At 46.2% G+C, this 24,767-nt stretch overlaps 2 protein-coding genes across 2 annotated transcripts in view; one reads left to right on the forward strand and one right to left on the reverse strand.

Annotated features, from left to right (window-relative positions):
- Positions 1-24,767, forward strand: part of LOC307095368 (melanoma-associated antigen 10-like) — a gene marked incomplete at both ends in the record, with an annotated part of 125,724 nt that overhangs the window by 77,612 nt on the left and 23,345 nt on the right. The window lies entirely within an intron of this gene.
- On the reverse strand, positions 23,461-24,075 carry LOC307096039 (melanoma-associated antigen 10-like; the record flags this gene model as incomplete). The annotated part of the gene is made up of 1 exon (XM_079765628.1): positions 23,461-24,075. The coding sequence occupies one exon, from the start codon at positions 24,073-24,075 to the stop codon at positions 23,461-23,463; it is 615 nt and encodes a 204-aa protein (XP_079621754.1).

A 24,767-nucleotide genomic window follows, 5' to 3' on the forward strand; every position in this document is an offset into this window, starting at 1 on the left:
GAGAGGGGAGTGTAACAGGCATCAGTTTAGAAACACACCCTAGGCTGCTCTGACAAAGGTGACTTATAGGTCTCTCCTTTAGGCGTGTACATGGACCTCACAGGGCTCACTCCTGATCAGCCTGCCCACTAAGAACCTGAAGTAGGAAGTGACATGACATGACTGCTCAGGATATAGAAGGCACAGCACAGGGTTCTGTAACTGATAGTGGGGTGTGGAGGTGTCAGGCAATGTGGGGTCCCCTATGACATGGGTGGGGGAACCCGTGGGAACATATTCATGGTTGGAACCTCACCTTAATTCCTATCACTTCCTGGCCTTCTGCTGCTCCGTGACCTGAGAATATTTAGCGTAGACCAAGGCCTTCAACTCCTCCAATCTGCGGGCTCTGCTTGAGGGAACAAAGGGCCACCTCAGCATGCACATGGCAGGGACAGCAATGGGACCCCAGTGCTGACAGGAGGAGTGGCAGAAGTCTGTGAGGTTCCCTCTGTTGGGGGTGGAAGGTTCATCACTGCACATGTAGGATCTTCACCTTTCCCCTGCCAGTGCCTGGCCCTTCACTGCCTTCTGCTGGCCAGAGGTTAAACTCTCCAACAAGACCACCAACACCTGACACTTCAGTGAAGAAACTGAGGGGGCCCCATATGTGGTCCCTCTCCCGGAGGATCAAGAACGGGTGACTGAAGATCTGGGTCCATCTATCCTGGGATAAGGCTCTGATCATTTCTCACCATAGCACACTGCAGGGTTTCAGACAACTCTGCCCACTGAGCCCAATCTGCCTAGACTGAGGCTTCACCTCCCTTAGATACACGAGTAGGAAGTGAGCCGAGCTAACCCAAGCACTATTCTAAGTTTCCTAACTGCTGACAGAAGAGGTAGGGTAGGTCTAGGTTCCCATGTGCTCTGGTTCCCCTCAGTGCTCACCTTGATTCCTGGCAGGATCTGGGACTCGTCTCTCTGTTGACAAAACGTGGACCCACGGGATGACCCAATGTGTGGTCTCACACCAAGGTCCTCAGCTTCCTGAGAGATCTGAGACAAAAGTGAGCAGGTGCTCCATCTGCCCCCATCAAACACAACTGACACCAGGGACTAGACCTGTCTGTTCCAGGTACAGAGTTCCCTTAGTCTGGCCTCAAGGTACTTGCCTTTCTTCCTGGCTAGGCCTGGATCTGAATCCAGCTGACCTGATTTCACCCTGAATAACTGTCCTCAATGAGAAATGCTCATGAGGAGCAGGCATGTGGAAAGGGAGTACATATCACACCCAGGTACCGTGCTTGGGGAATCTGGATGCTGAGGACAGGACACCCCCTGATGCTAAATGCTCTCTTGTTTTCTCAGGGAGCACATAGCTGCAGCTTTCCCCAGAAAGCACTCAGACCATTAGGACCCTTCCACAACCTCAGCTCCTCTTTTCATGAACTGAAGCCATCCCCTCTGACCAAGGCCCTGTCCTTCCTGAGGGCCCTAAGACAAACGTGAGGAGGAACCACCTCTGCAGACCCATGCCAGGCCTTTCCCAGGGCTGACAGCAGCACAGATTGGGTTCAGGGCACCCATTGTCTGGAGTGTGGTACCCTCCTTCCTGCCCAATCTAACCATGTTCACTCGTGGAGTGTCTGGGACATTTCCCTTCTACTGCAGTGAGAATGAATACTGCAGGTCATGTCCTCCATCTCTCTGAGACCTCCAAGTTGGATTTGAGGACACACCACATTGACTATCATGCCTGAGTGACCCAGTTGTGCCATCAGATCCTATGCCAGCTGGTCCTTATTTTTACTCAGGTGGGAGATACCACCATCCTGCCTCAAGACCCCCACTTTGATTAGCAGCATTGCCGTGGACACTTTCCATTGTTGCCCTGAATCCAGCACCTTCAGGACAATTTCCTCACCTCCCTTTGCCACGCCTAAGGTAGAAGTAACCCACATCCACAGGCCTAGCATGAGGCTTCCACGTGCTACTGGCAGGAACAGGCACACTGGGGACGCTTTTGATACTGGCCAAACCTCAGGCCTACTTCAAGGTGTGCTAGGGGGCTTCCTGAGCCCTAACTCGGGTCCTTACCTCGTATCCTGGGAGAGCCCTGCAGCCCTTCTTTTCCCTCCTGGAACCTGACCCCTCAGTCCTCAGGGGGTGGAATCCCCTCTTCTTCCCACCGGATCCTCGCCATGACTCCTCGCTGGAGCTGGAACCTCCTGTCAACCTAAGATGCCCAAGTCAGGAAGAAAGCATGTGGTCATCGACCGGTGGCCTCCAAGGGTCCACAGTAGGGGTAACATGGGGCATCTCTGTTGTGGCGTCTGGGTCCCTCAGTCTTCCCTTTGCATGTTCACCTTGACTCTGTGCAAGACCCAGGTCCTCCCCTCTTCTGCATATGTTGTTGCCCCTGAATTCCCAGGGCGGACATCACGTCTGGGCTTCTGTGGTTCCTCTCTGCATGGTCATCCACCACAGCGCCTCCCAAGACTTTCAGCAGGGCAGACTTCTGTGGACTCCCCTCTGCTTAGGGTTCCTAGATTCCCTCAGTCCTCCCTTGGAGCCCTCCTGTCCCTTCCCTCTGCCACCTGAGACACTGCTCCTTACACCAGACCCCAGAGCCTGTCAGACCTGGATGCAGAAGTCAGGAAAAGCACCTTGACTCTGGGCAGTGCCTCTGCATCCCATCTGTGGACCTGAGGCCCTACACTTTTTATCAAGTTTCCATTCTCACTCAGACCTGAATGCTGAAGTCAGGAGACACCACATGTGGTCAACCTAACTGGGGCCTTCCAAGGCTGAGAGCAAGGTGGCATTCTGATGCACACTTGGGCTGTTTCCAGATCTTAGCTATTGTAAATTGTGCCGCTATGAACATAGGGGTGCATACATTCTTTCTCATAGGTATTTCCGTTTTTTTTAGGTTATATTCCTAGAAGTTTGATTCCCTACACCTTATACCAAGTCCTGAGTCTCACTCAATCCTGGATACAGAAGTCAGGAATCTCTGCACTTGGTCTTTTACCAGGGAGCATCCCAAGGCTGATAGCAGGGTAGGGCTTTATGGGGTCCCCTAGTTGTGGGGTCCAGGGAGCCCTCAGTCATCCTGTGGCTGTGCTCCTTACCGCGAACCCCAGCATATCTGAGACCTGCATGCCAAAGTCAGGAGACAACTGAAGGGGTCATCTGGCATGGGATCTCCCATGGCTTGTAGCAGGTGAGGGCTTTTATGGGGTCCCCTACATTGTGGGGTCCAGGGTTCTGTCTGATCTCCTTCAGCGGACCTGTGGCTTTGCTCCTTACACCGAACCTCAGAGTCTCTCAGACCTGATGTAGTGGTCACCCCACCTTGTAGTCACCCCGCCCACTGGTCCTCCCTAGTCTGATTATTATGGTGTCCGGTTCCCCCAATCTTCTTCACGGTCCTCAACTTGACAGCAGCAGGACCTGGGGTCTCCCCTCTGCTGCCTGAAGCCTCTCTCCTTCAATGAAAACCCCAGTGAATCTCAGAGCAAATGCAGAAATCACAAAGAACAATGTGTGAGATCACCCCTCCCTCACTGCCAAGGAGGCCTGCCAGATGGACACGGTTCTGGGGTCCAGGGCTCCCATTGTCCCTCAGTTTCCTCAACTTGACATCAGCCGGACCTGGGGTTCCCCCTCTCCTGAAGTCCTCTTCCTTGTATCAAATCCCCAGTTTATCTCAGACCAAATGGAGAAATCACAAAACACAATGTGTGAGATCACCCCTCCCCCACCCCGGTAGGCCTGACAGATGGACCCTGTTCTGGTGTCCAGGGCTCCCCAATCTCTCTCAGTATCCTCAACGTGACAGCAACAGAACCTGGGGTCCCCCCTCTGCTGCCTGAGGCCCCGCTCCTTCTATCAAATCCCCAGTGGATCTCAGACGGAATGCAGAAATCACTAAGAACAATGTGTGAGATCACCCCTCCCCCACCCCAAGGAGGCCTGTTGGACGGACACTGTTCTGGGGTCCAGGGCCCCCAATCTCCCTCAGGGTCCTCACACTGAGACTGGGCAGGTCCCGGACACCCTCTGCCGACCTGATACTCTGCCATGATCCGAAGCCCCCCCGAGTGTCTCAACCCTGAAGAGGCAAAAGTCAGTCCTCTCAGCTCCTCCTCACCCCGCACCTTGGGGCTCCCAGGACTGACTGCTCTGGGGCCCGGAGTCACCTTGTCTTCCCCCACGGCCGGCCGTCACCATGAGGCCTGCAGGTCCTGGGACCCTCCCTCTGTGAGCCGGGAGGCCGGACCCCCACACGGAGGCCTCAACCCCGAGACCCCAGGGGAGGTCCGTGGGCCTCACTCCCCAGGGCCCCCGGCAGGGGCTGACCTAGATCCCAGGGGACCCCCTCTGGTCCTCACTCTGACTCCAGGCAGAGTCTGGGCTCCGCCGACCAGAGATTGCTCCCCTCAGCGCTTGTCCCCTCTACCGGCCCGAAGCCGCCTTCTCAAGATGGCGCTCAGCTCCCTCAGACGTCTCAGGTGGAAGTCAATGACATCACTTCCGGAAACCAATTCTGGGGTCACCCAGGATGCTACCAGGGGCGGGGCTCCGCTCCCAGTGTGCCCAGCAGCACCGTCTGGTCCCCACCTGGGCTGGATGGCCTGGGACCCCACCCTGTGCTGACCAGGGTCTGTGCCCCTCAGGCCAAGTGTCGGCCTCCCCCAGGTCCCTCTAGAAGGTGGGGCGGGAGGGCACAGCCTGGCACCTCCGCCTGAGGTACCCCCGATCTGACAGGAGCACCAGAGCTGGGTGCCGGTTGGGCCCTCTGTTGTGGGGCGGGTAGAGCCCTCAGTCCTCACTTGGAGGGTCCTCACAACCCTGGTGTAGACCACTGTGGTCACATCACAGTTCCTAGAGAGGGCGCTGCAGAGCCAAGGTCCCTGGGGAGCATCAGACCTTGACTGCCTCCCCTCCCCCCACTTCCCATGGTGTCTCTTCACAGACAGGCTGACACTCTGGAAACCTTGAGTTCTAAATGTTTCGTTTCCATTCAAGTCTCTGAGCTGTAGCAGGAGTTTGGAGAGGGCCTGTGGTTTGGGGGTTATCTGTCTACATTTGTTTGTTGTTGCAGGCTTTTTCCCTTTTGTTCCTCATTCATAGTAATTATTGCATTTTGAAACTCCACCTACTTTGTATACATTTTATTTATGCATACATGTTTACATATTTATATATGTATAAATCAGCATATATAGTGTATGTGTACACTTATAGCCTAAATGTTGATCAGGTGTGTTTACATATCCATACATGCCCATACCACATACAGAAATACTTACATAAACACACACACACACACACACACACACACACACACACACACACACACACAAATATATATATATGCATGTCTATGTCCTATGTATTTACATATACTAGACAAGTTATTTTATGAAAGCTTACCTAATCTTACTATGCATGATTTACTCTGACACTTGCTTTTCTACTCCTAGTCTATTCTTTATATTCTATTGAAACCATAATTTTTGGAAGGCCAGTGCTCAACCACTTCCCTGCTCCCTCACACAACCACCTCAACCACAAGTGCCAGCTCACCAGTCTTGTCTCCCTGAGGGGCTTGCTCATATTATGTAGTTTAGATTTTGTGGTTGAATCCTGCTCAGCCTGTGCCCTGCAACCTCTTTCTTTGATAATTTCCCTGCTTTTATTTAGGCAGCAGTCCAAGATTAATTGTTATTTGGGCAACCACCTGTATAGCACTAAATCTGTAAATTTTAAGCAGAATCGACATATATGCAATATTGTGTTTCCCATGAATGAATAGGGAAACTGCTCTATTTGTTTGGTGCTTCTCTTGTTTTAACCTGAATCTCTCAGTATAATTTTTAGTTGACTCTTTTGAAATTAAGATACTTCTTGGTTAAGTTTTGGCTTTTATAGCTGTGGTCAATGAGATTTTTGTATTACATGTTCTAATTAGTTATTGCTTTGTGTGGAAAGATACTGTTATGGCTATGGTCATCTTCCATACGGTTTATTATGCATTTGATAATCTAGACCTCCATTTTTGAATTTTCCAGATAGATGATCATATTACCAACAGATACTATTTATTTTCCATATTCATACCTCATACTTTCTTTTCTACCCACAGCCCGCAACTCTGACTTGTTCCTACCATTAATGGACATGCTTTTAATGTTTCACACTTAATTAGGTTGTTCTAAATTTTAGGAAATGGAAATTCCCTTTTGGCTGAGTTTGTTCAAAGTTTTCCCCCTGAACTCATATTAAAGTGTTGTCTTTTTCCAAGGCTCTCTCTCTGTAGCCATTGACATGAAAAAAAAAAAATTCTACTCTATTTAGTGTGCTTGAAGTTCCAATGGAATATTTTATACCATTAAATCCTATTTTTATTCTTTGGATATAGGCTGATAGGCTGCTTGGTCATTTAATGCACTGTTGAGTTGAATATGCCATTAATATATAGAGGCTATTTTATGCTTTGTGAACGAACTTGTTTCAAAAGTCCTGTTTGTGAGAATTCCTCAAGATTTCGAATAAAAGAGTGGTAGCCTAAGAGGTTGTACAATTGCCCATTTTTTTGTATGCTTTGGAACAGTCAGGATAAGATTCGGGTGAGTTCTCCGTGACCATTTGATAGGACTTCCCTTTGAATCTTTCTTTTTTCTGGAACATTTGAGGGTGGCTTCAGCTTTGAATCCAAGTTTCAGTGTGTAGCTGTATTAAAGTTTATTAATGAATTTGCCTCTTGAAGGAAGACTTGGTTGGCCATTATGAATCAAACTGCTCTAATCATGCATCGTTTTGGTGTGTTTTTATGGACCCCAAATTCACTTGACAAAACTGACAACTAGGGATTCTGAATCTAATGCCCGGTCCATGTTTGACTTTATAAGAATCTGCCAAACTGTATTCTAAAGTGGCTGTAACATTTTCTTCCCTATTAACAATGAAGAAGAGTTCCTCATCCTCTCCCAAATTTGGCACTTTCGGGTTTGAGGACTCTAGACATTGTGATAGATTTGCAGTTGAATATTTTTTGTAGTTTACACTTGCATTTTCTTAATGAAAAATAATGCTGAGCAAGCTTATGTGTGCTTTATATTTTCTTTTATGTGTGATCTATATATCCTGTTTGGTGAAGTGTCCTTAAATCAGTTCTATTTGTATGGGTTTGTTAATTTCCATCATGTAGTAAATTTTTATTTATTTATTTGGGGCATGAGTCCCTCATGATATATGAGACGTTAAATATTTTCTCCCTGTCTGTCTTTTTCATAACTTGAGGTAGTTTTCATCAGGTTTTTACTCTATAAAGTTACTATTGTTGCTCCCTTTTATTTTTATTTATTTTTTTCCATTACTTCCTTTTTTATTGTTTAAAGTATTACAAATAGTAGTACAAATGTCTTCCTTCTTTCTCCCTTTGACCTTCCCCCTGGCCTCCCGTAATCCCTGGCACATGCCCACAGTCCCACCACCTAGTGCCCTGTGCCCATTAGTTATGCTTATATGCATGCATACAAGTACTTCGGTTGATCTCTTACCACCCCCCACCACAGTCTTTCCACTGTAATTTGACAGTCTGTTTGATGCTTCTTTCCTTCTGTATCTTTTTCTTCATCAGGTTATAATGTTCTTTATTAACCATAAAAAAGTAAGATGATGTGGTAATTTTCTTAGTTTTTTGAGTAAACTCCATACTGTTCTCCACAGTGGCTGCACCAGTCTGTATTCCCACCAACAGTGTACGAGGGTCCCTTTTTCTCCCCATCCTTGACAGAACTTGTCATTTGTTGATTTGTTAATGATAGCTATTCTGATAGGTGTGAGGAGGTACCTCACTGTTGTTTTGATTTGCATCTCTCAGATGATCAGTGACTTTGAGCATGTTTTCATATGTCTCTTGGCTTTGTGAATGTTATCTTTAGAAAAGTGTCTATTTGGGTAGACAGTCCTTTTTTTATCCTTTATCTTTCTTTTTATAAGTTGTATGAGTACCCTGTAAATGTTGGAGATTGAACCTTTACCGGTGATAACATTGGCAAATATGTTCTCCCATACAGTGGGCTTTCTTGTTGTTTTGTTGATGGTTTATTTTGCTGTTCAGAAGCTTTTTATTTTGATGTAGTCCCATTTGTTTATTTCCTTCTTACTCTCTCTTGACCTAGCATCTATGTCTGTAAAGATATTGCTACAACATATGTCTGAAATTTTGCTGCCTATGGAGTCTTGTAGGATTTTTATCATTTCCCGTCTTTCATTCAAGTCCTTTAGCCATTTTGAGTTTATTTTTGTGTATGGTGTAAATTGTTGATCTAGTTTCATTTGTTTGCATGTATCTGACCAAATTTCCCATTACCATTTATTAAAGAGACTGTTTTGACTCCATTGTATGCTCTTGCCTCCTTTGTCAAATATTTATTGAGAATAATGGCTTGAGTCAATTTATGGATTCTCTAGTCTGTTCCATTGGTCTCTACCTCTGTTCTTGTGCCAGTACCAGGCAGTTTTGGGAACTGAGACTTGATAATGTAGCTTGATATCTGGTATTGTGATCACTCCAACTTTGTTCTTCTTTCTCAGGATAGCTGTGGCTATTTGGGGTCTCTTTGTTTTATTCCAGATGAATTTTTGAAGATTTTTTTCTAGGTCTGTGAAATATGCCATTGGTATTTTAATGCGGATTGCATTGAATCTATAGATTGCTTTGGGTGGTATGGGCATTTTGATGATGTTGATTCTACCAATCCATGAACACTGTATGTTCTTCCATCTGTTTACTTCTTCCTCTATCTCTTTTTTTTTTCAGACTCCTGTAGTTTTCACATATAGGTCTTTTACCTGCTTAGTTAAGTTTATTCCTAGATATCTTAATTTTTTTGCTGCAATGGTAAATGGGATTGCCTTTTTTTAGTCTCTCTTTCTGTAAGTTCACTGTTGTTATAAAGAAATGCCATAGATTTCTAGGCATTAATTTTGCATCCTGCTACATTGCCAAATTCATTTATTAAGTCTAATGATGGAGTCTTTAGGGTTTTCTAAGTACAGTATCATGTCACCTGCGAATAAGGACACTTTTAGTTCCTCTTTTCCAATTTGGATGCCTTTTATATTTTACTCTTGTCTGATCCCTATGGCTAGTACTTCCATTACTATGTCGAACAGGAGTGGTGAGAGTAGGCATCCCTATCTTGTTCCTATTTTTAGGGGAAATGGTTTTAGTTTTTGTCCATTGAGTATGATGTTAGCTGTCGGCTTGTCACATATGGCTTTTATTATGTTGAGGTATGATCCTTCTATTCCCACGTTGCTGAGTGTTTTTATAAAGAAGGGGTGTTGGGTTTTGTCAAATGCATTTTCTGCATCAATTGACATGACTATGTGATTTTTGTCTCTCAATTTGTTTATGTGATGTATCACGTTTATTGATTTGTGAATATTGTACCATCCTTGCATCCCTGGGATAAATCCTACGTGGTCATGGTGTATGATCTTTCTGATGTGTTGCTGGATCTTATTTGCTAGAATTTTGTTGAGTATTTTGGCATCAATGTTCATGAGGGATATTGGCTTATAATTCTCTTTCATTTTTTGTCTTTTTCTGGTATTGGTATTAGGGTAATGCTGGCTTCATAAAATGAGCTTGGAAGTGTTCCTTCCTCTTGAATTTTTTGGAATAGTCTGAGGTAGATAGGTTTTAGTTCTTCCTTGAGTGTTTGGTATAACACCCTGTGGAGCCGTCTGGTCCCGGGCTTTTGTTTGCTGGAAGTGTTTTGATGACTGCTTCAATTTCTTCCATAGTTATCTACCTAGTGATATTATTTGAATTTTTCTGATTGAGTTTTGGAAGGTTGTATTTTTCTAGGAATATGTCCATTTCCTCCAGGTTATCTAGTTTGTTGGAATAGAGTTGTTCATAGTACTTTTTAAACAATCCTTTGTATTTCTGTGGGGTCTGTTTTTATTTGGCCTCTCTCATTTCTGATTTTGTTTATTTGAGTACTCTCTCTTTACTTCTTGGTGAGCCTGTCTAGAGGTTCATGAATCTTGTTTATTCTTTCAAAGAACCAGCTCTTGGTTTCATTGATCTTTTGTATTTTTTTTTCTTTTTGGTCTCTATGTCATTTATTTCTTCTCGGATCTTTATTATCTCCTTCCTTCTGCTCACTCTGGGCTTTTCTTGTTGCTCTCTATCTAATTCAGTGAGTTGTAGAGTTAGATGATTTACTACAATTTTTTCTTGTTTTTTTTGATATAGGCCTGTAGAGCTATAAACTTCCCTCTCAGGTCTGCTTTCATTGTGTCCCATAGATTTTGGATTGATATGTTTTTAATGTCATTAGTTTCCAGGAAGTTTTTAATTTCTTCTTTGATCTCCTTGGTAACCCAATCATTATTTAATAGCATGCTACTGAGCTTCCAAGTGTTTGAGTTTTTTGGATTATTTTTATTGTAGTTTATTTCTAATTTTATGGCATTGTGATCTGAGACAATGCTTGGTATGATTTCAATCTTCTTGAATTTGGGGAGATTTCGTTTGTGACCGAGTATGTGGTCTATTTTTGAAAATGTCCCATGTGTACTTGAGAAAAACGTATATTCCATGGCTTTGGGGTGAAATGTTCTGAAGATGTCAGTTAAGTCCATTTGATCTAGTGAGTCATTTAGGATTGCTGTGTCTGTGCTGATTTTTTTGTCTAGACGATTAATCCAGTGATATCAGTGGTGTATTAAAGTCCCCTAACGATGATTGTATTGTTATCCATCTTTCCCTTGATATTTTCCAGGGGTTTTGTTATGTATTTGGGTGCTCCTGCATTGGGTACATATATGTTTATCAGGGTTATATCCTCTTGCTGTATCGATCCCTTTAGAATTATGAAGTGGCCTTCCTTATCTCTTGTTATGACCTTCACTTTGAGGTCTATTTTGTCAGATATAAGTATTGCTACCCCAGATTTTTTTTTCATTTCCATTTGCCTGTAATATATTTTTCCATCCCTTCACTTTCAGTCTGTGTGAGTCCCTTGTCCTCAGGTGGGTATCTTCTTGACAGCATATATATGGGTCATGTTTATTTATCCATTCAGCCACTCAATGTCTTTAGATTGGTGCATTTAGTCTGTTTACATTTAAAGTTATTACTGAAAGGTATTTGTTTGTAGTCATTTTTATTTTTGTGCCTGTCTTCCTTCTTACCTATTTATTTCTTCTTTTTACAGCATTCCCTTTAGGATTTCTTGCATTGCTGGTTTGGTGGTGATAAACTCCCTTAGCCTTTTTTGTCTGTGAAGCTCCTGATTTCCTCTTCAATTTTGATTGATAGTCTTGCTGGATAGAGTATTCTTGGATTCAGTCCTTTGCTTTGCAACACTTTGTATACCTCCTTCCATTCCCGTCTAGCTTAATGAGTTTGATAATTTGAGAAATCATTTGATAATTTGATGGGGGATCCTTTGAAGGTAACTCTCTGTCTCTCTCTTGTAGCCTTTAACATTCTCTCTTTGTCATTAATATTTGCCATTGAAATTATGACGTGTCTTGGTGTGGGTCTTTTGGGATTCATCTTGCTTGGGACTCTCTGTACTTGTGTAACTCTTTTCTTACCCATATCTGGGAAGTTTTCTGTCATTATTTCTTCAAATAGATTTTCTAATCCTTGCTGCTCTTCTTGTCCTTCTGGCAGCCCTATTATATATATGTTACTGCGTTTCATGTTGTCCCAAAGCTCCCTTAGGCTCTCCTCTTGCTTTTTATTTGTTTTTTTCCAGGTGTGTTCAGATTGAGCTTGTTTCTCTACCTTATCTTCTAACTCACTAATTTGGTCCTCTGCCTCTTCTAGTCTACTGTTGAAACTTTCCATGGTGTTTTTGATTGTAGCTATATCACTTTCCATTTCTTCCTGATTCTTGCATAGTTTGTTGATTTTCTCATCCATCTGATGTATGAATTGCATGACCATTACTCTGAATTCTTTTTAGGTCATGTTGCATGCTTCAATTTCACTAATTACCTTTCTTGGTGATGCCTCGTTTTCTTTCGTCTGGGGATTGTGTCGTCTCCCCATTCTGAACATCACCAAAAAATTCAAACTTCGAGTTGCATGGACCCAGGCTGTGTGCACTGGGAGCTTCACACCATCCGAGTGTCACTGAAGTGCTTCAACACTAAAATGTGTGGCTGCCATGGGTTGGTGGGAACCAGGCTCGCTCAGGGTCAGTGTTAACAGCACTCACTGTGGTCTTGTGTGTGTACCTAGAATCAGGGACCCCATCTGCACCACGCTGTTGGCATGTGCCGAAATCAGTGTCCCCTAGCGCATACCAGGAGTCAGAGTTCCCCTGTGTCTGCACCAAGAATCGAGTATCAGAGTCTCTGTTGCTTTATGCGGCCTCTTGCTGAGAATCAGGGTCCCTGTGTGCACATGCACCAAGAACTGGAGACACTGGCTCTTAGTGGGCGTGCACTGGGAGTCAGGGATCGCAGGCGCATGAGATAAGAAACTGAGTCAAGTCTGTGGTGCTCAGTGCTGCCTATGGCCCAGAGAATCAGGGTCCTGGTCAGCATGGGGGACTGGGTGGCACACTAGCACTGTGTCAGCTGGAGGTCTGCTCCTGCACTGTGGAAAACAGACTTCTGTGTGCGCTTGCCCAGAATTGAAGTCAGGTGGCACTGCTGCACTGTGTTGCAGGGAGCAGATTCCCAGTGTCCCTGCATATGCAGGCTCAAATTCCTGTAGCAGCAGTGAGGCCCATGCTAGGGGGGCGGTCTATCACTTACTATGGGTTGCCCGCGAGCCTGCAGGGAGGGAAATAGGTTCCTTAACTCACAGAAATCTGCAGCTGGGATGTCTGGATTCTTGTTGTCTGTTGGTCTGCAGCTGTGGTCGCAGGTCTTTGTCTTTGGTGGCTGCAGGATCATAGTTTGCATGTGAGACCAGACTGGGTGGTGCTTATGCCAGGAACCTAGTCTCAAGCAGCTCTGTTTCTCAAGATGGCTTGGTCTCTGTGCCTGCCTTGGCCACCCAGAAGTGTCCGCATTGTGCACGGGGCTCCACCATGTAAGATGACTGATTTGGTAGCCACTTGGAAGACCTGCAGAATCTAACTGTCCGTAGCTCATACACACACTCACACCACACGTCCACACACTCCTCTATCGCTCCCTCACTCCCTCACACTGTCTCCCTCCCTACCTTCCTGCTGCTTGCTATCTTCTCCCATGTGCTTTTGAGAAGAATGTATATTCGCTAGCTTTTGGGTGAAATGTTCAGAAGATGTTCATTCCCTCTGATCTAGTGATTCATTTAGGATTGACGTTCCTTTGCTGATTTATTTATTTTTTTTTTGTTTAGTGGATTTATCCAGTGGTGTCAATGGGGTATTAAAATCTCCTGCTATGATTGTATTTGTGTAGATCTCTCCAAGGATATCCTTCAGATGTGTTTTTATGTATTTCGTGCTCATGTACTGGGTGCGTATATATTTAACAGAGTTATACCCTCTTGTAGAATTGATCCCTTTAGTATTAAGAAGTGCCCTTCCTTATATCTGCTGACGGCCTTAACTTTGAGGTCTAATTTGTCAGATATAAGTATTGCTGCCCCAACTTTTTTTTTTTTCATTTTCATTCACCTGAAAAAAATTTCCCCCATCCCTTCACTATCAGTCTGTGTGAGTCCTTTGTTTTGAGGTGGGTCTCTTGTAGACAACAGATTTAAGGGTCATATTTTCTTATTTATTCATCTACCCTATGTCTTTTGATTGGAGCATTTAATACATTTACATTTAAGGTTATTATTGATAGGTACTTGTTTGTCACCATTTTTATTCTTTATGCCTGTGTTCCTTCTTCCCTTCCTATTTCTTTTTTTTACAGAAGTCTCTTTAGCATTTCTTGCAGTGCTGGATTGGCGTTAATAAACTCGTTGTGTCTTTTTGGTCTGTGAAGCCCCTTTATCACCTCAATTTTAAAAAATAAATCTTTATTGTTCAGATTATTACAAATGTTTCTCTTTTTTCCCCCATAGCTCCCCTCCACCTGATTGCCCACCCCACCCCATGCTTTTACCCCCTGCCACTGTCTTCATCCATAGGTGTAAGGTTTTTATCCAAACTCTTCCCGCACCACTCACACCCTCTTCCCCCTGAGAATAGTGAGTCCACTCCCTTTTTATGTCCCTGATTCTATTATATTCATCAGTTTATTTTGTTCATCAGATTTTTTTTATTCAGTTGATTTTTAGATTCACTTGTTGATAGGTATATATTTGCTGTCATTTTGTTGTTCATTTTTATCTTTACCTTTTCCTTCTTCATCCTCTTCTTAAAGAATACCTTTCAGCTTTTCATATAATCCTGGTTTGGTGGTCATGAACTCCTTTAGCTTTTTCTTGTCTGTGAAGCTCTTTATCTGACCTTCAATTCTAAATGATAGCTTTGCAGGGTCGAGTAATCTTGGTTGTAGGTTCTTGGTGTTCATCACTTTGAATATTTCTTGCCACTCTCTTCTGGCCTGCATAGTTTCTGTTGAGAAATCAGCTGACAGTCGTATGGGTACTCCCTTGTAGGTAACTAACTGTTTTCTCTTGCTGCTTTCAAGATTCTCTCTTTGTCTTTTGCCCTTGGCATTTTAAGTATGGTGTATCTGATGTGGTCCTCTTTGGATTCCTCTTGTTTGGGGTTCCCTGTGCTTCCTGAACTTGTCAGTCTATTTCTTTCACCAGTTAGGAAAAGTTTTATTTGTTTTCCATTTTTTTAAATTGAGGTATTATATGTGTACAGATATTATCATTGCCCCCCCACCCCACTCTCATACATGCCCTAACCCCCACAGTGTTTTGAGTCCATTGGTTATGCTTATTTGCATGCATACAGGTCCTTCGGTTAATCTCTTATCTCCCCCACCTCTCCCTAAGCTTACCACTGTAATTTGACAGTCTGTTTGATGCTTTACTGACTCTGTATCTATCTTTTTGTTCATCAGTTTATAATATTATTTATTATCCACAAATGAGTGAGATCATGTGGAATTTTTCTTTCATTGACTGGCTTATTTCACTTAGCATAATGTTCTCCAGTTCCATCCAGGATGCTGCAAATGGTAAGAATTCCTTCTATTTTATGGCAGCATAGTATTCCATTGTGTAGATGTACCATAATTTTATGGGTATGGAAAGGTTTCTGTCATTATTTGTTCTAATAGGTTTGTTCTGGGCTACAAACATTGCACAGCTCCTGCGTTGCCTCGAGGCAGGATGCCTTAAGTCAGAGGGAGGTAGAGTAGTTAACTGAACAATGGGTCTGTCGGAGTTTGGAGGGAGGTAGAGGTTCAAGCTTTGGCCAAGCATGCCCAGGCATTGCACCTGTGCCTAAGTTTCTTGGAAAGGGCTGAAATAACTTTTGTAACCTTTGGGTTGTCATTGTAACTGTCCTAACTAACTCTTCTGCTTTCTGAGTATGGATTTGCTGTAACACCTGAGATCTCCACTGCAGTTCGGCCTTTACCGCAGGGAAGTGCAGCAACTGTAGTCGCTAGCCAGCTTAATAAAGGCTCATAAATTGTGATCTCTGTCTCTGGTGGTTGTCTCTTGCGGGTTGCCCCATAACAGGTTTTCAATATTTTGCTCTCTCTCTTCTTCTGGCACCCCAATAATTTGGATATTGGTATGCTTAAAGTTGTCCCAGAGGCTCCTTACACTATCTTCATATTTTTGGATTCTTTTTTCTTTTTGTTTTCTGGTTGGGCGTTTTTTGTTTCCTCATATTTCAGATCTTTGGTTTGATTCTTGGGGTCCTTTAGTCTACTGTTTAATTTCTGTATATTCTTTATTTCAGACAGTGTATGCTTAATTTCTGATTGGTTCTGTTCCATTTCTTGCGTTCTCATTAAGATCCTTAATGGTCTCACTAAGTTCCTCAGAGGTTTTTAGAAGATTCTTGAGTAACCTTATAAATGTATTTTTGAACTCTATGTCCAGTAGTTTGTTTTCCTCCATTTCTTCCATTCGTGACATGTTTCTTAGTCTCCACATTTTTATGCTTCCCTTTGTTGATGGAGTGGTTTTCTGTGGTAGGTGATCTATACGGCCCAGTGGTTCAGCTTCCCCTATCACCTGAGGTGGACACTCTTGTTGCACCCCTTTGCGGTCTGAGTGCAAAATCTTGTTGTAATTTAAGCTTTGATTGCTGGAAGGAATTACCTCCAGACCAACTGGCTGTGAGGATCCTCTGTGTCTATAATGGAAGAATTGCTGTGCTGGAGACACCCTTATCGGGCAGGACTTGTTTCAGTGGTGCTTTGGAGCTCACTGAGTCTGCCTCATGAATGTGTCACTTATGGATGTAAGGAGTTGAAATCTGGTGTCCTCTCACACTGACCACTAGGTACACTGGCTTTTGGATCTCCAATGGGGTGCAGGTCAGCTACTGTCTGAGGCCACCCAGCAGGAGCTTAGCGAGATCTGCAGATTTCTCCTCTTTGCTTGGAGGTTTTGGAGCTGTCTGACCAGAGCTGCAGTTTGTTAGGTTAAGCTGTGATAGGCAGACCATTTATATTCCAAAGCTGCTGCGTATGGCTTGGGTGGGTTTGTATATTATGTGGGGCGGGGTCTCAGGGAATCACTAGGCTAGGGCGTGGCCAACAGCGATGGCTGCCAGTCATCCTTCTCTGTGTCTCAGAGTTTCTTTATCCCCACGTCCTGCACCCCAGCGCAGTTAACAATGATTCCTGCACACACATCTGCAAGAAAGTCACCCTCACTTTCCAACCCGATGGCAGACAGTCCTGCTTCCCCACATCGGTTTCTGGGTCCCCATATTCTTGCCATGAACTGGAGTTCAGAGTAATTGGGAGCTTGTATCTCCCTTGGGTTGAAAAAAACAGCGCACCCAATCACCCTCTGCCAGCACGATTCATGCGATTCGCCTTCCTCCTCTACCTCAGCTTTTCTGCGCTTGTGCACGTCTCAATGCTCTTTTCTCTTTCCTTCTAGTTGTAGAACTTCCACTCAGCCAGCTTTCCTGTGGCTCTGGGTGATAGACGTTTTGTCTTTTAGTTGTAGTTTTGGTGTGGTTGTGAGAGGCAGCACATACAGGACTTCACCTCAATTTTGAATGATAGCATTGAGAGAAAAATTCCACATGATATCACTCATTTGTGGATAATAAAGAACTTTATAAACTGATGAAGAAAAAGATAGATACAGAGTCAGTAAAGCATCAAACAGACTGTCAAAATACAGTAGGAAGGTTAGGGAGAGGTGGGGGAGATAAGAGATCAACCTAAGGACTTGTATGCATGCATATAAGCATAACCATTGGATGCAAAACACTGGGGGGTGAGGTCCTGTATGGGAATGGGGTTGGGGCGGGCAATGGTAAGATATGTACACATATAATACCTTAATTAAAAAAAAAGGAGGAAAAAAAAAGGCGGGCTTAGGTAGGAAGAGGAGATTGGTCTCTGAGACAGGAGCCCAGCATTGGCCCAGGTCATGTGACTCATGAATAAATCCTTGCGTTTTTCAACAGCACCTGCCTCAGGCGTTTGGCTGTCCTAGAGGCAGGCAGCAGAACCTCCGTTTTTGTTCAGTTCAACCCTGACTTCCTCCAAGGGGCCTTAGACTGGGGACAGAGATAAAGAGCATGGCTTCTGGTTAGAGGAGGGGAGGGCAGAGGCGCTGCCTAGAGTCATGGTGAGTACCGGGGAGGGGAAGGGCGGGGAGGCTGGGAGACCCTGCCCCCACCAAGACTCAACACGGAAGGGCTTTTGTGAGGGTGACCACACACGACTCATCCGAGTCTCAGAGACCCTGGGGATGCCCGGGGGAGAGCCAGAGCGAGCTCACATCCACAGAGTCGGGCCCGGGGCCTGGCCGAGTTAAGGTGAGGGTGCCCAGGGAGGGCGGATGGACCCTGGGACCTCAAAAAACGGTTTCTGTCCTCGGATACCCGGGGCGCGGGGGGGGGGGGGGCGGACCACACGCGGCTAGTGGAGGTTGGCACAGCCAGGTCTGGGCGACTCTGGTGGTTTGGTGAGAGGCGCGGTACCTCAACATGGCCTAGGAGGGCCCAGGGCCCTCCAGATCCATCTGGCGGGCGGGCTTCTTGGGAGGAGGACCCTAGGCGGCGTGTCCTTCTGTCCGCCTCCACCCGGGTCTCACAAGGGGGATGGACCCAGGGACCCTGGGACCTAGAGCAGAGCCATCCCAGCCCGGAGCTCACAGGGGGTGAAAGCCCACACACACAGCAGCCTCTGTGACCCTTACCCTGGGCTCCTAGAATCCCGGCCTTCGGGGTGGAGGCAGACCTCACCTGGGCAGGAGGCAGGCCCAGGCGCTGCCAGAATCCAGGTGAGGACCTGGGTCCCACCGCAGAGGGAAGCCCGCAGAAGTGCGCCCCTGCTGCCGTCCACGACGGCACCGCGCGGGTGGCCATGCCCAGTGTGTCCTGACTCGCACAGCAGGCTCTGAAGTAGGGGCGGTGATAAAGAGCAGGGCCTGTGGTCCGCATGTCAGGCAGAGGAGATTCCTAGACATGGCCAGCTCGCTGAGGGTGATGGAAGGACCTGAGACCCCGCCCCCCCCAACAGAGCCAACCAGGCAGCACGCAGGGAGGTGGACACGTGGACATTATCTCACTTCCGCATGCGGGTCTGAGACAGGAGTGGGGTGGGGGTTTGCCTCTATGGGGGGTATCTCTGGGGGGAGGTTGCTGTAAGGATGACGACCCCAGGTAAGCACAGGGTGGGGGCATGACCTGGAGAACAGATGGGAGGGCCTCGGATGAGAATGACGACACCTGCCATTTTCTCCCTTCTACATCCCCATCCAGGTCTCAGAGACTCTGGGGGTTTGGTAGAGGGAGTTGGATCCCCTCTAGGCAGATGAAGAGCCAAGGACCGTGTAAACTGGACCAGAGTCAGTCCTGGTTCCAGAGACTCTGAGGGTTTGGGTAGAGGGAGTGGAACCGATATAGGCAGATGGTGCGCCAAGGACCCTGAAGCTACACCAGAGTTAGTCCCGGTCTCAGAGACTCTGGGGGTTCAGTACATGAAACAGGACCCCATATAGGCAGATGGTATTCCAATGACCCTGGAATCTAGACCAGAGTCAGTCCTGATCTCAGAGACTCTAAGGATTGGGAAGAGGAAATGGGACCCCATATAGGCAGATGGTGCGCCAAGGACCCTGGAAGTTAAACCAGAGTCAGTCCTTGTCTTCGACAATCTGGGGATTGTGTAGAGGGAGAAGGACATCATATAGGCAGATGGTGCGCGAAGAACCCTAGAAACTAGACCTGAGTCTGTCCTGGTCTCAGAGACTCTCGTGGTTGGGTAGAAGGAATAGCACTTCATATAGGCAGGTAGTGTGTCAAGGGTCCTGGAAACTAGACCAGAGTCAGTCCTGTTCTGAGAGACTCTGGGATTTCAGTAGAGTGAGATGGAACCTTTGTAGGCATATGGTGTGGCAATGAATTGCCAGAGCAAGGTGAGGACCATGAGGGAAGACTGAGGACCCCGGTAACTAGACCAGCGTCAGTTACCACTGGTCTCAGAGATTCTGGGGGTTGGTTAGAGGAAATGGGAACCCATAGAGGCAGGTGGTGAGACAAGGACTATGGAAACCAGACCAGAGTCAGTACTGGTCTCAGAGTCTCTGGAGGTTCAGTACATGGAATAAGACCCCATTAAGGCAGATGTCATGCCAAGGACCCTGGAATCTAGACCAGAGTTAGTCCTGGTCTCACATGCTCTGGGGATGGGGTAGAGTGAATAGGAACCCATCTAGGAAGATGGTGCACCAAGGACCCTGGAATCCAGATCAGAGTCAGTCCTGGTCTCAGAGACTCTGAATGTTTAGTAGAGGGAGTAGGACCCTATATAAGAAGATGGTGCGGCAAGGACCCTGGAAATTAAACAAGAGTCATTCTTTGTCTCAGAGTCTCTGGGGGTTCAGTAATGGGAGAAGGACACCATATAGGTAGATAGTGCGCCAAGGACCCTGGAACTGAGACCAGAGTCAGTCCTGGTGTCTGGGACTTTGGGGGTTCAGTAGAGTGATATGGACCCCATATAGGCAGATGGTGGGCCAAGGACTTGCTAGAGCAAGGTGAGGATCATGAGGGAGTAAAGAGGGACCCTGGAAGCTAGACCAGAGACAGTCCTGGTCTCAGAGACTTTGGATGTTCAGTAGAGTGTGGAGGACCCCATATAGCATATGATCTGCCAATCTCCCTGGAAACTAGAGCAGAGTCTGTCCTGGTCTCAGAGACTATGGGGGATAGGTCGAGGGAATGGTCCAATATAGGCAGATAGTGCGCCAAGGACCCAGTATTCTAGACCTGAGTCAAGCTTGTTCTCAGAGACTCTAGGCATTTCGTAGAGGGAGGAGGACCCCATATAGGCCAATGGTGAGCCAAGAATGCTGGAAACTAAACCAGAGTCAGTCCTCATCTCAGTGACTTTGGGGGTTGGGTAGAAGGAATAGGACCCAATGTAGGCAGATGATCCCCCAAGGACCCTGGAAACTAGACCAGAGTCAGTCCTGGTCTCAGAGACTCTGGGGATTGGGCAGACTGAGGAGGAGCCCATATAGTCAGAATGTGAGCCAAGGACCCTGGATTCTAGAACAGAGTCAATCTTGTTTTCAGAGATTCTGGGGCCATGGTTGGCAAACTGCGACACATGAGCCACATGCGGCTCTTTGGCCCCTTGAGGATGGTTCTTCCACAAAATACCATGGCCTGGGCGAGTCTATTTTGTAGAAGTGGCATTAGAAGAAGTTTAAGTTTTAAAAATTTAGCTCTCAAAAGAAATTTCAATCATTGTACTGTTGATATTTATTTGGCTCTGTTGACTAATGACTTTGCCGACCACTGCTCTGGGGGTGTGATAGAGGTTGTAGGACCCCGTGTAGGCAGTTGGTGCACCAAGGACCCTGGAATATAGACCAGAGACAGTCCTGGTCTCAGAGTCTCTGGGGGATGGGTATAGGGATTGGTGCCATATAAGCAGATGGTTTGCCAAGGACACTGTATACCAGACCACAGTCAGCGCTGGTCTCAAAGACTCTGTGGTACAATAGAGGGAGCAGGACCCCATATAGGCTATGGTGTGCCATGCACCTTGGAAGCTAGAACAGCATCAGTACTGGTCTCAGAGACACTGGGGGTTAGGTAGATGGATAGGGACCCCATATAGGCAGATGGTATACCAAGCACCCTGGAAAATAGACCAAAGTCAGTCCTGGTCTCAGGGTCTCTGGGGATTTGGTAGAGAAAGTGGCACCCCGTCTAGGCATATGCTGTGCCACAGACCCTGGAATCTAGACCAGAGTCAGTCCTGGTCTCAGAGATTTTGCATGTTCAGTAGAGTTAGTAGGACTTCATAGAGGCAGATGGTTTGCCAAGGACCATTGAATCTAGACCAGATTCAGTCCTGGTCTTAGAGACACTGGGGGTTCAGTAGAGGGAGTGGGACCCTCATAGGCAGGGTGTGGGCCAAGGACCCTAGAAACTAGGCCAGAATCGGTCCTGATCTCAGACATTCTGGGGGTTGGGTAGAGAGAGTAGGACCCCATATAGGTAGATGGTGCACCAAGGACCAAGTAAACTAGACCAGAATCATTACTTGGCTCAGAGACTCAGGGTTTGGTAGAGGTAGTGGGACCCCATAGAGGCTGTTGTTCCACCAAGACCCTGGAATCTAGAGCAGAGTCAGTCCTGGTCTCAGAGACTCTGATGTTTCTGGACAGGGAGTAGGACCCATATATGCAGATGGTATGCCAAGGACCATTGCAGCTAGATTATAGTCAGTCCAAGTTTCAGAGACTCAGCTGGTCCAAGGGGCATCAAGTTGTTCCTCTGTGAAGGAAGTGGGTCTGATAAACCCTGTCTTGTGGGAATGCAGGTCAGTGTGAAGTGTTTGTAAAGCACCATACACAGTGACTCGAGAAGATTGGAACTGTGATGAATGGCAGCTATTTCTAATATCATTTTTATCCCAGATACTTCCACTCTAGCACTGTGATTACTTGTTTGTAATCAAGTTCATATTAGAGAATGTGCAGTTTAGTAAGGAATAGAACACCCAACTGGCCTAAAAGGATGTGCCCAATTCATGGATGTATGCTGAAATTCAGGTGAGGGGAGCCTTCACAGCTGGACACAACACAAAGATGCTAGAAAGAGAATCTAGGAACAATTCTTTCCCTCAGTCCAAACTGCACTTTCATCCAAACAAATGCTTTCATTCATTTCACCCCCACCCAAAATCAACACCTTGAGAATGATTGGCCAGATCACACTCAAGATCATTAACATTCAATCCCAATTAGGCTGTGGGCTGTGGCTCTCCCAGGCCATCCTTACTCATGGCCCAGTAACTGTATTTCTGTAGATATCTGTGCAGATGATGGGTATAATATGTCCAGTGATCATACTGTCTAATGTCACTGAGACTGCGTGGAGGAAACCACCCTTCCTAACCAGGTGGAGATTTCCCTCTGGTTTATCCATGATCCCAAGGGAACTTGTCAAGAAAATTCTCCATTTCACACTTCCCTCTCACACCCAGACACAATATGTGTCGCTGCCACCCCCAGCTGCCTTACAATCAACCCTCTCAGAGGGAATCAAAGTTTCCCAAATACCCGGGCTCAGGCCATGCACAATTGAGTGCTGTTCCCTGGAGGGCCACCACCTCACCTGTTCTGTTACTTGTTCTGTAGGACTTAGGGGACAACTAACCCCTTCCTTATATGACTTCAGCTCCTACACTATCATCCTGTGGGTGGGTGTGCCCTGCTTATGTTGGTGTCCCCACTACTAACACAGGGCCTTCCAGAGGACATAGGCTCAGTGAATGTCTAGGGATTAAATGAACCACTGAGCAGGGGTCTTCTTTATTCAGATGAAATCCCTCCACTTTCTTGCCAGAACCAAGGATCCATAGATAAGTTGTTTCATGGAAAGATAGATGAGAAGAGATAAGAAGCAAAAATAAACAACCTTTTATTTTTCTACTTCTTAACTCCATTGATTGTACTGCTGAAGTCTTTCACATTTCCAAGGAAACACTCTTATCATGCCATGTTATCTAGTTTGGGATCACAAAGGAGGATTGGAAGTATCCCAATTTGTGTTACACAGTAACAAATCTCTTACTCTTGAGCTGGACATGTATAAATATAAATACATGTGACCAATGTCGTTTAAAACTTACATGCTAAAAGCTTATAAAAACTTCTATGAAAAGGAACATTAGAAAATTGCCTTAAAAATTCACAAAGTAATAAAGCAAAAAATTTTCAATCATCATAGGAGCCCAAGCCATTCCCTGGGCCTCACTAGTGTTTCTCCTCAAACACATAGTTGAAAATGAACACACTTTACGCCCAGCAAATGAAGTTAATGCACAGGGGCCTGAAAAGTGCCTGGGTGCAACTCTGGCTCAGGCACAGTGGTTTTCATTACACTCAGGCCCTTCAGGCAGGAATGGGAAGGAACGGGGATCCCTGTCATTAACCCTGAGCACAAACTTGAGGGCTTTCGATGTGGTGGTCTCAGCGTGGGCCCTGGGACCCCACAAGAACTCATAGCGTGCAGGATCACTATTGGGGACCTGGCGGTAAACCACGTATTGTTCCTGCACCCAAATTTTAGTGATGAGCTCCCTGGGCTCCCCATAGATCCAATGCTCCTTCCCATCATGCACCCCTAAAACATTCAGTGCTTCCCAGACTTTCTCCTCAGAGGCACAATCACCCTCTGCAGCAATCACCCACAGTAGTGTGACCAGGAGGCCAGTGTTAGGATAAATATGTCCATCGCTCATTATCCCATGATAGGTGAGCCCCAAGGAGGTGGCCAGGACATAGGTATGGGCACTAGGGCCCACTTCCTTCACATCAATACCAAAGACCAGCTGCATACACTCAGTGGCTGCACTGAAGATCTCAGCGAAGTGGTCATGGTGCTCTTTGATGACACTACTCAGCATTTCTGCCTTGGTGGTCGGCTCCTGTGCACGATACTTCAGGAGCAGGAACTCAACCATTTGTGACATCTTCGAATGCACTGCTTTTTGGAGCAAGGAATCTGCATCATCTTCAGGGCCTCCCTCAGTGTTTGGACCCTCCTCCTCGTGGCTGCTGGAGCTCTCATCTTCAGATTGTCTCCATGGAAAGGCTACCAAGGCATGGGGCAAGGAGCAGGCACCCTGAGGACACTGGGGAGGACTTGGTGTCTCAGCAGCAGACACCTCGTCTAGGCAGTCTATAAACAGGATTGGGGGGATGGAAGACAGAGAGGAGGAGAGAGACACAACCTCCTCCTGCTCCTTCTCCATTTCCTCCTCCTCGTCCTCCTCCTCCTCCTCGTGCATAGCCCAGAACAGCTCCTCTGCCACCAGGTCGGGCATCTCCCTTGGGTCCTGATGGTCTTCCTCAAGCTTGCTGAGCTCACTCATATGATGGCAAGGCATGATGACTCATGCTGAGACAGTGACCGAGTGTTGGCAGAAGATGGGCGATTTGGATCCTGGAGCCTGGGGGAGAGGGGGAGTGTAAGAGGCATGAGCTTAGAAACACACCATCGGCAGCTCTGAAAACAGTGACTTATAGGTCTCTCCTTTAGGGGTGTACATAGGCCTCACAGGGCTCACTCTTGAGCAGCATGCCCACTAAGAACCTGAAGTAGGAAGTGACACGACTGCTTAGGGTGTAGAAGGCACAGTACAGGGTTCTGTAACTGACTGTG

Source organism: Cnephaeus nilssonii, assembly GCF_951640355.1.
Source record: "Cnephaeus nilssonii genome assembly, chromosome: X".
NCBI classification, from domain to species: domain Eukaryota; kingdom Metazoa; phylum Chordata; class Mammalia; order Chiroptera; family Vespertilionidae; genus Cnephaeus; species Cnephaeus nilssonii.